At 54.6% G+C, this 13433-nt stretch overlaps 1 protein-coding gene across 3 annotated transcripts in view; it reads right to left on the bottom strand.

Moving 5' to 3' along the window:
* The window catches only part of ZEB2 (zinc finger E-box binding homeobox 2), a 165214-nt gene that overhangs the window by 21879 nt on the left and 129902 nt on the right, over positions 1-13433 (bottom strand). For all 3 annotated transcript variants that reach the window (XM_029072400.2, XM_029072398.2, XM_029072399.2), the window contains exons 5-7: positions 6245-6433; positions 5388-5602; positions 2631-2739 (exon numbers count right to left, since the gene is read on the bottom strand). In XM_029072400.2, coding sequence (XP_028928233.1) covers positions 2631-2739; positions 5388-5602; positions 6245-6433 — 513 coding nt within the window. The remainder of the gene's footprint in view (positions 1-2630; positions 2740-5387; positions 5603-6244; positions 6434-13433) is intronic.

Genomic DNA, 13433 nt, shown 5'->3' on the forward strand with positions numbered 1-13433 from the left:
TTAGAACGGTGGCTGGCTCACGGTAAGCGCTCAACAGTTAAACCACAAAAAAAAAGAGGGAGGGGGCGCCTGGCCTACGACAGCGGCCGGGGGAGCCCACCTATCTCTTGGACCCCGGATGGGATTCGGCAATTCTCTCCAGAGGGGTACGCCCCTCCGCTCCACTCCTCCGAGCCCCAAGGTGGTATCCAGCCGGCGCATCACCACGGCTTGGGGTTCCTCTGCCTGCCTCCCGCCGTGAGACCGGAAGCCCGTCGTCAGCAGAGGACGGGTCTCGTCGTCATTCTCCCCCGGACGTTCAGTACAGCGCATCACGCCCAGTGAGGGCTCGTTCGATGCCATTACTTCTCTCGGTACTGCAGCTAGGACGACACCGGGCAACTCTCCTCATGAGGACACTGGGCATTCTTGGGGCACATGAGTGCTTTACAGATCAGTCAAGGAGTGGAACTTATTGAGCGCTTGCTGTTTGCAGAGCACCGTGCTAAGTGGTCGGGGGAGCAATTTAATTTAATTGGGATAATTGTTAAGCTCTTACTATGCACCAGGCCCCGGGGTAGATATGAGATAATCGGGTTGGACGCAGTCCCTGTCCCACTTGGGGCGCACAGTCTTAATCCCTGTTTTATAGATGAGGCCACGGAGGCCCAGAGAAGTGACACGACTTGCCCGAGGTCACGCCGGACAAGTGGCAGAGCCAGGATTAGAATCCACCACGAGCGGCAGAGCCAGGATTAGAATCCAGGTCCTTCTGATTCCCGGCCCCGTGCTTTATCCACGAGGCCCGGCCGCTACAATCAAATGGAGTGGGTAGACACAATCCCTGCCCACAAGGAGCTTATGGTCTGGAGGGGGAGATAGTCATTCATATAAATAAATCATCTGTATTATTATATATAATTATTATGTATAATTTAGAGCCAGGCTCCTAAGTGCTGTGGGGCCGAGGGTGGGACGAATAGCAAAATGCCCAAGGTCACAGATCCGAGTGCAGAGAAGATGCAGAAAGAAAAGGGAGGTGGGGAAAGGAGGGCTGAAGTCGGGGAAGTCCTCTCAGAAGAGATGTGACCTTATTAAGGCTTTGAAGTAGGGGAGAGTCGTCTTATTGTGGAGCACATGGAGGGCGGAGGCAGTTCCGGACCGGAGGGAGAACGTGGGAAAGGGGTCGGCGGCCAGATAGATGAGATCGCGGCACAGGGAGCAAGCTGGTGCTTAGAGGAGCAGAGGGTGCGGGCTCGGCTGGAGTCGGAAATCAGCGAGGTGAGGTAGGAAGGGGCGAGATGACCGAGTGCTTTAAAGCAGATGGTAAGGAGTTCCTGTCTACGCGGCGGTGGACGGGCAGCCATTGGAAGTTCTGGAGGAGTGGGGAGGCAAGGACTGAGCGTTTTCCCGAAAATGATCTGGGCAGCAGAGAGATGTATGGACCGGAGGGGGGAGAGAGGGGAGGCGGGGAGATCAGCGAGTCGAGGCAGGATGGGATAAGCGTTCGGATCAGCAGAGTGGCGGTGTGGATGGAGAGGAGAGGGCATTTCTGAGCTACATTGCGAAGGTAGAACCGACGGGATTCGGTGACAGATTGACCACGTGGGTCGAATGAGTCGAGGACAACGCCAAGGTTATGGGCTTCTGAGATAGGGAGGATGGAGGGTGACGGGAAAGACGGGGAGGGGACGGGGTTTGGGTGTGACAGTAACGAGTTCCGTTCTGGAGATCTTTGGCTTGAGCGGTCAGCAGGACACCCAGGTAGAAACATCCGGAAGGCAGGAGGAAATGAGAGACTGCAGAGAAGAGAGGTCGGGACTGGAGACGTAGACTTGGGACTCATCCGCAGGGAGACGATCCCCGTGCGGATACCGTGCTCATAAAGATCAGCCCTCAGGAGGGCTCGGACCATCTCGCGGATAGCTGATATTCGTTCCTCCCATCCCCACGCTCCCGCACCCGATTGGCTGGTAAAACCCCTGGCCCAGCTCCCGCCACGGCAAAATTTCTGGGGAAAAATCCCCAGCGTGCGCCCGACTGAAATCTCGGGGTTCCGTCGCACGGATCTCGGAAACACAAGCTGACGCCCGCACTCCCGCCCTCTCGGGTCAGTCAGTCATTCCTGTTTATCGAGCGCTTCCTGTGTGCAGAGCACTGTACTCAGCGCTTGGGAGAGTACGGTATCGGATGGGCCCCCCCGGCCCAGGTATCCCTGGGCAACCGCAAGTGGATCTGGGCTTCTCGGTCTGTGTCCATTGCGGCTACTGAAAAAGCCCGAAGTCGTCCAATCTCCAAAATTCCTAACCTGGACGTTAACGTGGCCCTGCCTTGTTCTGACGTGTATCTCGCTGATAATCGTAATAATGGTATATGTTAAGCGCTTACTATGTACCAGGTACTGTACTAAGCGCTGGGGCGGATACACTCCCTAAGCCAAACTGAATTTTCTCCCGCCTCCCGCCACGGGGACCTCTCTTCCATTAAAGTCCTTAAGGTACCCGAGAAGGACGGAGGGCCCCCCCCCCCCAAACCCTCCCCCCGGGGCAGATCTGATCTCCGTGGCGACCCACGGAGGGGCGGGTACCGGCACGAATCCCTGCCCGTCGGTCCCCCACACACCCCGGCAACTCCGCCCTCCACTCACTCACCACTGTGGATCCGCAAGTGTTCCTTTAGGTGGTGTTTGTATTTGAACGCTTTGCCACACTCCGTGCACTTAAACTTGCGATTCCCGGCTCCTTGATTCAGCATCTGGTGCTGCGAAAGGAAAGAGGCTGGCATTAGTCGTCTGCAAGAGGAAGAAAGAAACGCTGTTAAAAAAAAAGAGAGAGAGAGAGAGAGAGAGAGAAAAAAGAAGTGCTCTCCACCGCCCACCCCGGCCAGTTTTCAGTCAGTCTGAGAGGGCTGAGTGGACAATTATTCATCTGCCCGGCATTTCAGCGTCGCAATAAAAGTGGAAATGTTGGCAGTAAACTGAAACAAATAAAAAACGCACTTTCAACCGAGCCTCCGATATTTGCTTTAGAATTATATCTGAAGTCTCCGCTCCAAAATGGGTCTCTTGAAGTCATCTTGCGCTGAGAGGAAATGATTGTCTAAATGTTTGTGGTTCCCCGTGTTCATTGCAAAATTCTGAAGCTGAGAAATTCCCCACTCTGATGCACAGAAGTCGAATCAGAAAGGGGAAACTCATCCTGTCCCCGAAAACTAGGTAGTCTCGAAAACGCTACTGCAATCATTTTTCTTTTCAGGTTTCACGTGCGGCGCATACTGGAGCGACTCGAGAGTCTAAGACCGACAAATATTCGCTCAGGAGGGCTCGGATCCCGAGACAAACACCGTCCGGCACCCTATTCGCCGCGCCGGCTGGAAATGTAAACAGCGCTCTTCTCTCGGCTCTGCGGATCGCGTTCTGTCCGCCACCAAATGGGAGAGATGAAGTCCCGGGCCACAGCAGCTTGAGCGGTTGAGCTCAGGCCAGGGGGCAGGATTGCAGCCATCTTATTTATTTATTTATTTTCTCTAGCCGAGGCCTCCAGAGCGGGGAAGGCAGGAAGAAAGGAGTCGGTTGGTGGCAAAGAAGACTTAAGGGCAGCGGATAAGATACCACCAGCTCCAGGCGACCTATGGAGCCAGGCAGAAAAGTGACTCCGCGTTCTGGAATAATAATAATGATGATGATGATGATCATGATCATGATCATCATCATAACGAGAAGGAGGAGAGAGCCGTCATCCACCCTGGATGCTCAAGGTGAGAGGTGACTCTGTCTCAAGCAGCAGCCACGGCACAAAAGCCTTTTTTTTTTTTTTTGCGGAAAGACAGCCCAGAAAGCAGTGAGATGACTGGGGAGTCCTGGATCTTCCCACATTCCTAGTGAGACAGATGGTGTTACATGGGACACAGAGAGGTTTGTTCAGACAGCAGCAACCTTCAAAGATCAAGCGGAGTCTCGCCCGCAGAGCGCCATTGAGGGACCAGCGTTCATATGTTGCCGGGTTGCATAAACAAACAGCAACAGCTGCTTTGTCTACCTTCAGAGCCCTCGGAGGACTCCTATAAACTTTAGTTGTGCCACTGTTAATATGATACAATCATTTTAATTTACTAATTGTAAATGCCACGAGCAAATGAGGGGACTTTTCAACACCAAAGCTACGATTCAGAATGCGCCTCCAGAATCACGCTTTAGCAGTTTATAAGGCGGCCCCGTCGACGGAGCCACCGAAGGCGAGATTTCCGGGGCTGGAGTCGCTCGGAGCGAAAGGGGAAAAAAAACGACGACGACCGAAAGAGCGTTAGGGAGACGTGAGCGTGGCTGCGTACCGAGAACCCGAAAGGCAAGGTTCTCCGAACGGACCCGCTCGGAGCCCGGTAGGCTAAGGGGACTCTAGGTCCTCTGCCCTCTCCGGCCGTTCGACGGCGAACTGCGGGATTATCGTCGATCCCGGAGGGGCGGCCACATTCCAAGCGGGGCCATAAAGGAAAGCCGCCGTGCTCGGAATTTTTGCTCTTTTAAAAAAAGGGTTCACAAACCGGGTCGAGGGCCTCTCTCTCCCCGGCTCTCAGTCTGTCTCTCCATCTCCGTCTCTATCTCGCCCTCCCGCCTTTCAGAGGCTCTCGGCCCCGTGTTTTCGGTTTCCGCTCTCACGCTTCATAATATCCGGGTTCGCGGTCCCGGGACCGCGGGGGCCCGAGGTAAAACCGCGCTCGGGAATCGGCTCGGGAATTCCGGGAGGCCGACGTTCCTTCAGATGAAGTCGGGAATCAGACGAGCCGGGGCCGTTCCGACGGCCTCCCTTCCCACGACTCCTCTAAATCCCGGATATCCACGCCGGCAGCTTTCCGAGGGGTTTGGAGCCGGCCCGGTAAACGTGGGACGAGACCGCGGAAACTCCCAGGAGCGGGGGGGGGGGTCATCCTTAAGGGTCGGCGGGAACTACAGGGACCCCACTCTCCTTTTAAACGGGATTCAGGGAGCCCGTCCGCCCAAGTGGCCAAGTAAAACCGGGTGAAAAATGGAATTAAAATTGCTGAGATGTTTAATAATGTATAATTAAAACGCTCTGGTTTCATTCACTTTTTGAGGAACATAAAAATGAAACTAAAGTCAAGTTAAAGTGCAAATAAAATTTCTAAATTAGAAATTAACACACTCATTCGATCGTGAACATAAGACTATTAAATCATATTAGAAGAGACCATCAAAAAATCATTTAGACCTCAATTAGAGCTATTACCATTAAAAGATCTGCATCTTCAAAATGCCATGAAAAATTAATAATGATTGCCAATCAAAGCAATATCGTTTCTCTGAGGGGTTATTATAGAAAGGAATCGCTTAAAGTCAGACCTCCTCCCCCCAGACCCCCCAACCCCCCCAACCCCCCGCCACGGGGCCCCACCTGGTCTGTGCCCGGTTTGTGAGTCACCATATGTCTCTCGAGCTGAGTGCGATAGGCGAACGTGTAGCTACAGAGAGGGCAGGAAAAGTTTTCCTCGTTCTTCTCGTGACGGTACTTGATGTGCTCCTTCAGCGACGTTAAGCGTTTGTAGCCCCGGTCGCAGTAGGGGCAGGTCAGCAGCTGGGCGAAGGCATCTGGAGTTCCAGGTGGCAGGTCTGCAGCCGAGAGACCGAGGGACAGAGAACCAGGCCAAAAGGTCAGGAAATCAATGGCAGTTAATGGGCTGATTGCCTAGCTGGCATGACAGGAATCGCTACAATCTGCTACACTAGAGGGCCGGCGGTGAGGCCTGCTGGCCTTAACATTCATCATTCCTCGTCCACACCCAAGGCAAACTCGGATGACTCACCGCCGGAGGGGGAAGAAATCGAAGCTGAACGGCCCGCGCTTCTGGGGAGGGAGAGGCAGCTGGGTCCGGGCCCGGGCCAGGGTTTCCTTCGACGGGAGGGGCCCCGGCATCTGCCCCGGCCCCCCCTCACCCGCGCCCCCAGCCCCCGTCCCCCCCTCGCCCCCCGCGTCGCTCCCGGAATCGGGCGGCCTGCCGGATCGGGCTTCTCCCCGCGCTTTCGATCGGGGACGTCGCTCGCTCCGGGCTAAGGGGGCCGATGGAGAGGGAACCAGGAGAGAGTCGCGCTAGGCCGAAAGGACGCTTCCCATCTTTTGCCCGTGAAGCGCCACACTTCCGCAGCTGTTCCCCGGGCGTTAAGGTGAGCGCTCGGACGCGCAGCGTCCCTGCAGCCGCCGCAGCTGCCGGGGGTCAGGAGGCGGGACTGGGGAAGAGAGAGCTCCGGCCTCACCGTTCTCTTCTTGCCCATTGACCTCGGGGGTCCCGAGGCGGGAGAGCTCCTCGGGGGCTTCTGGGTAAATGATGGCCGTGTCGCTCCGCTGCAGGTACTCCGCGATGCTGACCGTGTGTCCATCTCCTTCTTCCAGTTTCCTTTTGGCAAAATACTCCTCGAAGTCCGACGTGCAATTCGCGTTCTTAACTGAAATCACAAACCCAAGAGAAGACACGGTCCGTTTCATTTCGTTTCGTTCTCGAGCTCGGTGACCTCGGGGGGCGGAATGGTGCCCGGGCCCGGAGGCGGGGAAGACTGCCCCGCCGGGAGGGCGAGGAGGCAAGCGCTTGGACGACGAGCAGCGAGAAGCCCACGGGTGACCGGGTGTCGGTCACCAAGGCCCCCGGAGTCGGTCGACGCCGAAACCCAAATGGTGTTGTCTCGTTCCCTGCTGTCTTAGCACTTAGCGATTATTAGCGCTCCGCACGGGGCTGTGCATGACCGAGTGTCGGTCACCGAGGCCCCTGGAGCCAGTGGGATTCGGAGGTCACGGGTTCTGATTCCGGCTCCGCCACTAGTCCGCTGTGTGACCTCGGGCGAGTCACTTCGCTCCTCGGGGCCTCAGTGCCCTCACCTGGAAAACGGGGATTGGGACTGTGAACCCCATGTGGGACAGCGACTGTGTGCAACCTGCTTACCTTATTTCTACCCCAGCGCTTAGAACGGTGCTTGACGCGTAGCAAGTGCTTAACAGATAATTATTACCGTTATCTAGATTTCGCCCGTCTCCCGGGAGAGCCCATTTCTAGGCGATTAGCCGGGCTTGAGGGCATCGTTGGCAAAGTGTGCTTACCCAGTGCCCTCTTGTCCTTTTCTTCAACTCCCTCCCGCGTCCCCCTGACTGGCTCCCTTTATTCGCCAGCCCCTCCCGGCCCCACGGCACTAATCTCTCTCTCATCTCTCGTTTACTTATTTCTATTAATAGCCGTCCCCTCCTCTAGACCCTAAGCTCGTTGAGGGCAGGGAATGTGTCTGTTCTCTGGTCATATTACGCTCTCTCAAGCATTAAGCGTAGTGCTCTGAACGCAGTAAGCGCTCGATAAATACGACTGACTGAATGACGGACATCACCGCACTCTCCCTTGACTCTGGGCCCCACTGTGGGACAGAGACTGCGTCCGATCTGACTGAGCTCACCCCAGTGCTAAGCACGGCGCCGGGCACACGGCAGGCAATTTACAAATACCACCTCTCTTATGATATTCATAAGAACCGTGGCGTCCTAACTTATTGTAATACTCGTCATATCCTAACCCACAGCCTCTCTTCCCGCGCTAGCACATTTTCTTCTCTTTTAAGAAGGTAGATCTAATTTTTCATTGTCCGCAGAACATAACATGTTCCTAGCCACAAAGACATCCTGTTGCTAAAAATATGCTTTTATTCCCTCTGTCCCATGAATACCACCCACAGGAATGAGTGCAAGAAGCCCGAGACATTGCAGACAAATATTAAATTGGCTATATTGAAAAGCTGGAGCGCACGAAAGAAAAGCAGTTAATTTTTCCCCAAAGTTTTAGCGTGTTTGTCTTTGGATAATATATTTAAGGCTGCTAGACACGGATTTAAATGAACTGCTTAGTAGTAGTGAAATGAGAAGTGTCAAAAGAAGCTGGAAGAGCAGAAATACTGGAATGTGATTTCCCAATGATGTGGAATTTTTTTTTGGTAAACGTTCTTTCCCTGGAATGAATGAGAGTTGTAAAACAATTCTAGCGACTTGTGTCACCAGACTTTGTATATTTTAAACATCTCGATGCGTTTCTGAAATAAACTGTGGCTCAAACCTCCTAAATAAATTGTTTACGAATGTCGGGGGGGGGGGGGGGGGGGGGCGGAGAGAGACCCGATTGTGTTACTCTTTACCGTGGCAAAGCTAAAAATGCTCACTCGTGGTGAAATCCATAAAGAAGTCACAATTTCACAGTTTCTCAAAAGCGGTTAGCGTCTCCCCATTTCCTCCCCCCTCCCGCCCGCCCTCCCACCTTCCCACAAAAATGAATTTGTCAGACTTAAATTTTCTCTCTTTGTAAGTGTGGTCTCTGTGGGGCCGGTGGGGAGAGAGGAGGGCAGGGGAAGGAAGGGAGAATTTTTTTTTTTTCCAAAATAGGATTTCGGGTGAGTCCTCTGATGTTGCCCTGTGAGCAGCGAGATAAGACGCACTTTCGTTGGCTCCGATCCAAAGAAGACCCCACCCAGCCCCTGAAGCTTGTTCAGTGTGGACGTGGGGCACCCATCCTATCTCCCCCGGCGGTCCGTGGAGTCCACGGGAGGACTCCGACGCGGGGGGTCCTCTCTCGGCAGTCGGGGGCAACCTGTCGGGCTGAAATTTTGCCCTCTACCCCTTCTAGAGGCACCTGCCCTAAGAGTGGGAGAGCGATTTCCATCGGCGATGACTCCTTGGGCCACCACACCCGGCCAGTTTACCCAGCACTTAGAACAGTGCTTGGCACATAGTAAGGGCTTCACGTTATTATTTCTTAAGGGAAGCAGTCTGACCTAGTGGATAGAGCACCGGCCTGGGAGTCAGAAGGACCTGGATCCTAATCCAGGCTCTCCCGCTTGTCCGCCGCGTGGCCGTGGGCAAGACGCTTCACTTCTCCGTGCCTCAGCTCTCTCATCTGTAAAATGGGGATCAAGACCGCGAGGCCCATGTGGGGCAGGGACTGTGTCCAACCCAATTTACTTGCAACCACCCCAAACCTAGTACGGTGTCTCACACGTACTAATTAACAAATAGCACAATTACATTTCATTCCATATGTATCCATCTCCTTCGGATTTGCCAAAGGGGTTGGGGTTGGAAGATCCCGGTAGCTTCAGCTGTGGGTGGGGGAACTGATCTTTAGTTGGGTTAGGGAAACCAAACTGGAACGGGGGCCATGATTCTGGGCTTCACTACACGGAGTGGGTCAGCTGGGCCCACGCCCTGTGACCCACCCTCTAAGATGACCCCTCCTCTCCTGGTGAGCCAGAGAACCGCTTGGTGTTACCAAATCAGCCCCCAGGACCCAAAGCCTCGATCAGTCGATCGGTGCTACCGATTGAGCGCTTACTGTGGGCGGAGTCCTGTACTAAGCGCTTGGGAGAGGACAGTAGAACAGAGTTGGTAGGTAGGATCTCCAATCAGGGGAAACAAGGAAGGTGGAACAGATGTATCGGCAAGTGATTTTGCTTCCCAGATCCCCATTTCCCAACCCAAACACCCATTAGGGAGGGCTCAGGGGCTCAGTGAAGCACTGTGAAACCAAATGGATTTCGGTGAGCTGCCACGTTTCTCAAGGACCCTCAGACCCCACACCACAAATGTAACAATAATGATCATGTTGGTATTTGTTAAGCGCTTACTATGTGCCGAGCACCGTTCTAAGCGCTGGGGTAGGCATAGGGGAATCGGGTCGTCCCACGTGGGGCTCACGGTCTTCATCCCCATTTTACAGATGAGGGAACTGAGGCACGGAGAAGTTAAGTGACTCGCCCACAGTCACACAGCCGACAAGTGGCAGAGCCGGGATTCGAACTCATGAGTCCTGACTCCAAAGCCCGTGCTCTTTCCACTGAGCCACGCTGCTTCTCCGTACGTATCGCACTGTGAATCCACCGGTCTTGCCCTAAATCTTGAGACTGGAAGCTTCTTGAGGGCAGGGATCCCTCCGTCCCTCCATGGTTTCTCATCTTTCTCACAGCTCCGGCCACTGTGGAGATGGAAAATGGCGAATGAACGGGTAAACCCAACGGGGACGGGCGGGGAGGATGAGGGGGCAGGGAGCGGTCTTAGCCCCGCTTTCGGTTCGCGCGCCATCCTTCAAGCTGGCTCTGCCTCGAGAGAAGAACAGTAATGGAAATGGTTTTCTCTGAGGGTCGGTGAGTGCGATTCATAGCACTAATTGCTTCAGAAGTACAGCAGAAGCATAAAACCCATTTCCTGCCCACAAGAAAATTCCACTCTAGTGGTGGTAAAAGGATCGGGCAGGAAATCCAGAGCAATATCCTGCTCTGTCAGAAGTTTGCCGAGATGGAGGGAGGACGGTGGAGCCCACGGCAGACTCTCGGCCCTGGGCTTCCCTCTGCTCAAGACCCGGCTCCCTTTTAGCAGCCGGCATTCCCGAAGCGTTGTCCCCGGCAGACCCTCGGATGAAATGACCTTGTCTCCAGAGAGTTAGAAACTCCGTGCAGTATCGCGTCTAGTCTAGAACCACCTCATGGCTTTCTTTCTCTGTCTCGATCCTTTCACACCCTCATCCCGTCACGCAGTGAAATGTCATAATTCCCCAGCGAGGTGCGGTGTTTATGGTTAGACCAGAAGGAAACTGTTCCAGTCATCTCAAATGGTTTCTTCACACATCCGCTTGGCCCCAAAGACTTGAAAAAGTCTCCACCGGCCTTGAGTTCGAGTTACTTTTTCTCTGCCCCCGATTAGACTCAAAATGGCTTCTTTATGTTCCCCGGAGGGGTCTGTGACCAATTCACCTCCAGGAAGGAGCTCCTTAGAGGAGGAAGTACTTCAGTCCCTTGAGACGGCGCCAACCCTGGCTGCTGCTCCCCTCCTCTAGACTCTAAGCTCACTGTGGGCAGAAAACATGTCTATTAACTCTGTTATATTGTACTCTCCTAAGCGCTTAGTACAGTGCTCTGTACATGGAACGCACTCAATAAATACCACTGATGGACGGCTGCTGTTCTTCCGCCCCAGCTGCTTTCTCCCTGCGTGATAGAAATGTCAGACCCCTGGAGATGTCAGCCCCGGGTCACTCGCACGGTCCGTCAGTCAGTCAGTCATATTTTTTGAGCACTTGCTACGTGCAGAGCACTGCACTACGTGCTGGGGAGACTACAGTATAACGGACACATTCTCTGCCCACGATGGGTGAGAGGCAGCGTGGCTCGGTGGAAAGAGCCCGGGCTTGGGAGTCGGAGGTCATGAGTTCGAATCGCAGCTCCGCCACTTGTCAGCTGCGTGACTGTGGGCGAGTCACTTCACTTCTCTGTGCCTCAGTTCCCTCGTCTGTAAAACGGGGATTAAGACCGTGAGCCTCACGTGGGACGACCCGATCACCCTGTATCTCCCCCAGCGCTTAGAACAGCGCTCTGCACATAGTAAGCGCTTGACAAATACCAACATTGTTGTTGTTATTATTATTATTATTAATGGGCTCACGGTGATAATAATTACGGTATTACTTCGGCGCCTATTATGAGCCAGATAATGGGGTGGATTCAAGCAAATCCAGTTGGACTTAGTCCCTGTCTCACTCCCCATTTTACAAATGAGGTAACTGAGGCTCAGAGAAATGAAGTGACTTGCCCAAGGTCGCGCGGCAGACAGGCGGTGGACCCGGGATTAGAACCCAGGTCCGACTCCCAGGCCTATGCTCCACCCACGACACCATGCCGCGTCTCGCAACATCGTCATCGTTATCACTACTATTACGGGCCCTCGCTTTCGGGTGGCCGACACGCAGCTTTCTCGTCTGCTAATTTAAATGCGCCGCTGCGCCAATTTCCCACCTTTTTCTTTCTTTCTTCCCTGAAAAGGTCTCTCCTCAAACAGTGTCCCAGGTGGAAGATAGCCACGCCCACCAAGTTGGGCGAGGACATCCCGATGTCGGCTTCCACCTCACAGAGGGGGGTCCGGGGGGCCTGATGATCCGTGCCCGCGCCGAGGACTTGTTAAAACTCGCATTAATTCCCCGAAAGGACTTAACGCCTCCATCCATTAAAATAAACGTATATTTAGAAATGCTAATGAAAGAGAAAGAGGCCGCCGTCTGGTTGGCAGACCTCTGAAGGCACCAGGAGGGGAGGGAGAAAGAGGGAAGGAGATGAGGAGGACCGCGGCATTCAGAGGGGTTGGGGGGTCTGCACGGCAGAGGCGGGGGAGATCAGTTTTCGCTTCTCTCTGACAGGGAGACCACACCTCTCCCCGTCACCCCCTGAGGGTCGGGCACTGGGTCCTGGCGAGAGCCGCCCACCCTGGTCATCTAAGAACACGTGCGTGACGTGCCACGGCCATCTCCCAAGGGCACGGGGAGTTGGACACGTGAGCCGGTACGACGGGCACGTCCGTGCATCCCGCGGCCGGCCGAGCCCGGAAGAGAGGGGGCGTTCTCTGGGCCGCGCCGCTGCTTCGCTCTGGGCTTGGCTGGGCGCTCAGCATGGTGCGCTGTGCCCGGAGGTTGTTCAGTCGGCGTTATAATAATAACGTGTATATCATAATAATATAGTAATGATAATCAATCAGTACGGCGTGCCGACGAATCATAATCACGGTATTCGTTACACGCTTACTATGTGCCGGGCGCTGTATTATGCGCTGGGGTGGATGCCAGCGAATCGGGCTGGGCACATTCCCCCGTAATAATGTTGGTATCTGTTAAGCGCTCACTAGGCGCAGAGCACCGTTCTAAGCCCCGGGGTAGACACGGGGGAATCGGGTCGTCCCGCGTGGGGCTCACGGTCTTCATCCCCATTTTACAGATGAGGGGACTGAGGCACAGAGAAGTGAAGCGACTCGCCCACAGTCACGCAGCTGACACGTGGCGGAGCTGGCGTTCGAACTCGGGACCTCTGACTCCCAAGCCCGTGCTCTTTCCAATGAGCCATGCCCTTGTCCCACGGGGGGGGCTCACAGTCGCAATCCCCGTTTTACAGATGAGGGAACCGAGGCCCAGAGAAGCGAAGTGGCTTGCCCAGGTATGCGTGAGGCACTTACGACGTGCCGGGCACTGTACTAAGCGCTGGGGTAGACAGAAGCGGTCAACGTCCCACGTGGGGCTCACAGTCTTAGTCCCCATTTTACAGATAAGGTAACTGAGGCACGGAGAAGTGAAGCCACTTTCCCAAGGTCACACAGCAGACCAGTGGCGGAGCCAGACCTGGAACCCATAACCTTCTGACTCTCAGACCCTTGCTCCATCCACTGATAATAATAATACTACTAATGTGGGTATTTGTTAAGCGCTCACTATGTGCAGAGCGCCGTTCTAAGCGCCGGGGCAGATACGGGGTCATCGGGTGGTCCCACGTGAGACTCACGGTTAATCCCCATTTCACAGACGAGGGAACTGAGGCACGGAGAAGTGGAGTGACTCGCCCACAGTCACACGGCTGACAGGTGGCAGGACCGGGATTGGAACCCATGACCTCG

Source organism: Ornithorhynchus anatinus, chromosome 9 (assembly GCF_004115215.2).
Source record: "Ornithorhynchus anatinus isolate Pmale09 chromosome 9, mOrnAna1.pri.v4, whole genome shotgun sequence".
Classification (NCBI taxonomy): Eukaryota; Metazoa; Chordata; class Mammalia; order Monotremata; family Ornithorhynchidae; genus Ornithorhynchus; species Ornithorhynchus anatinus.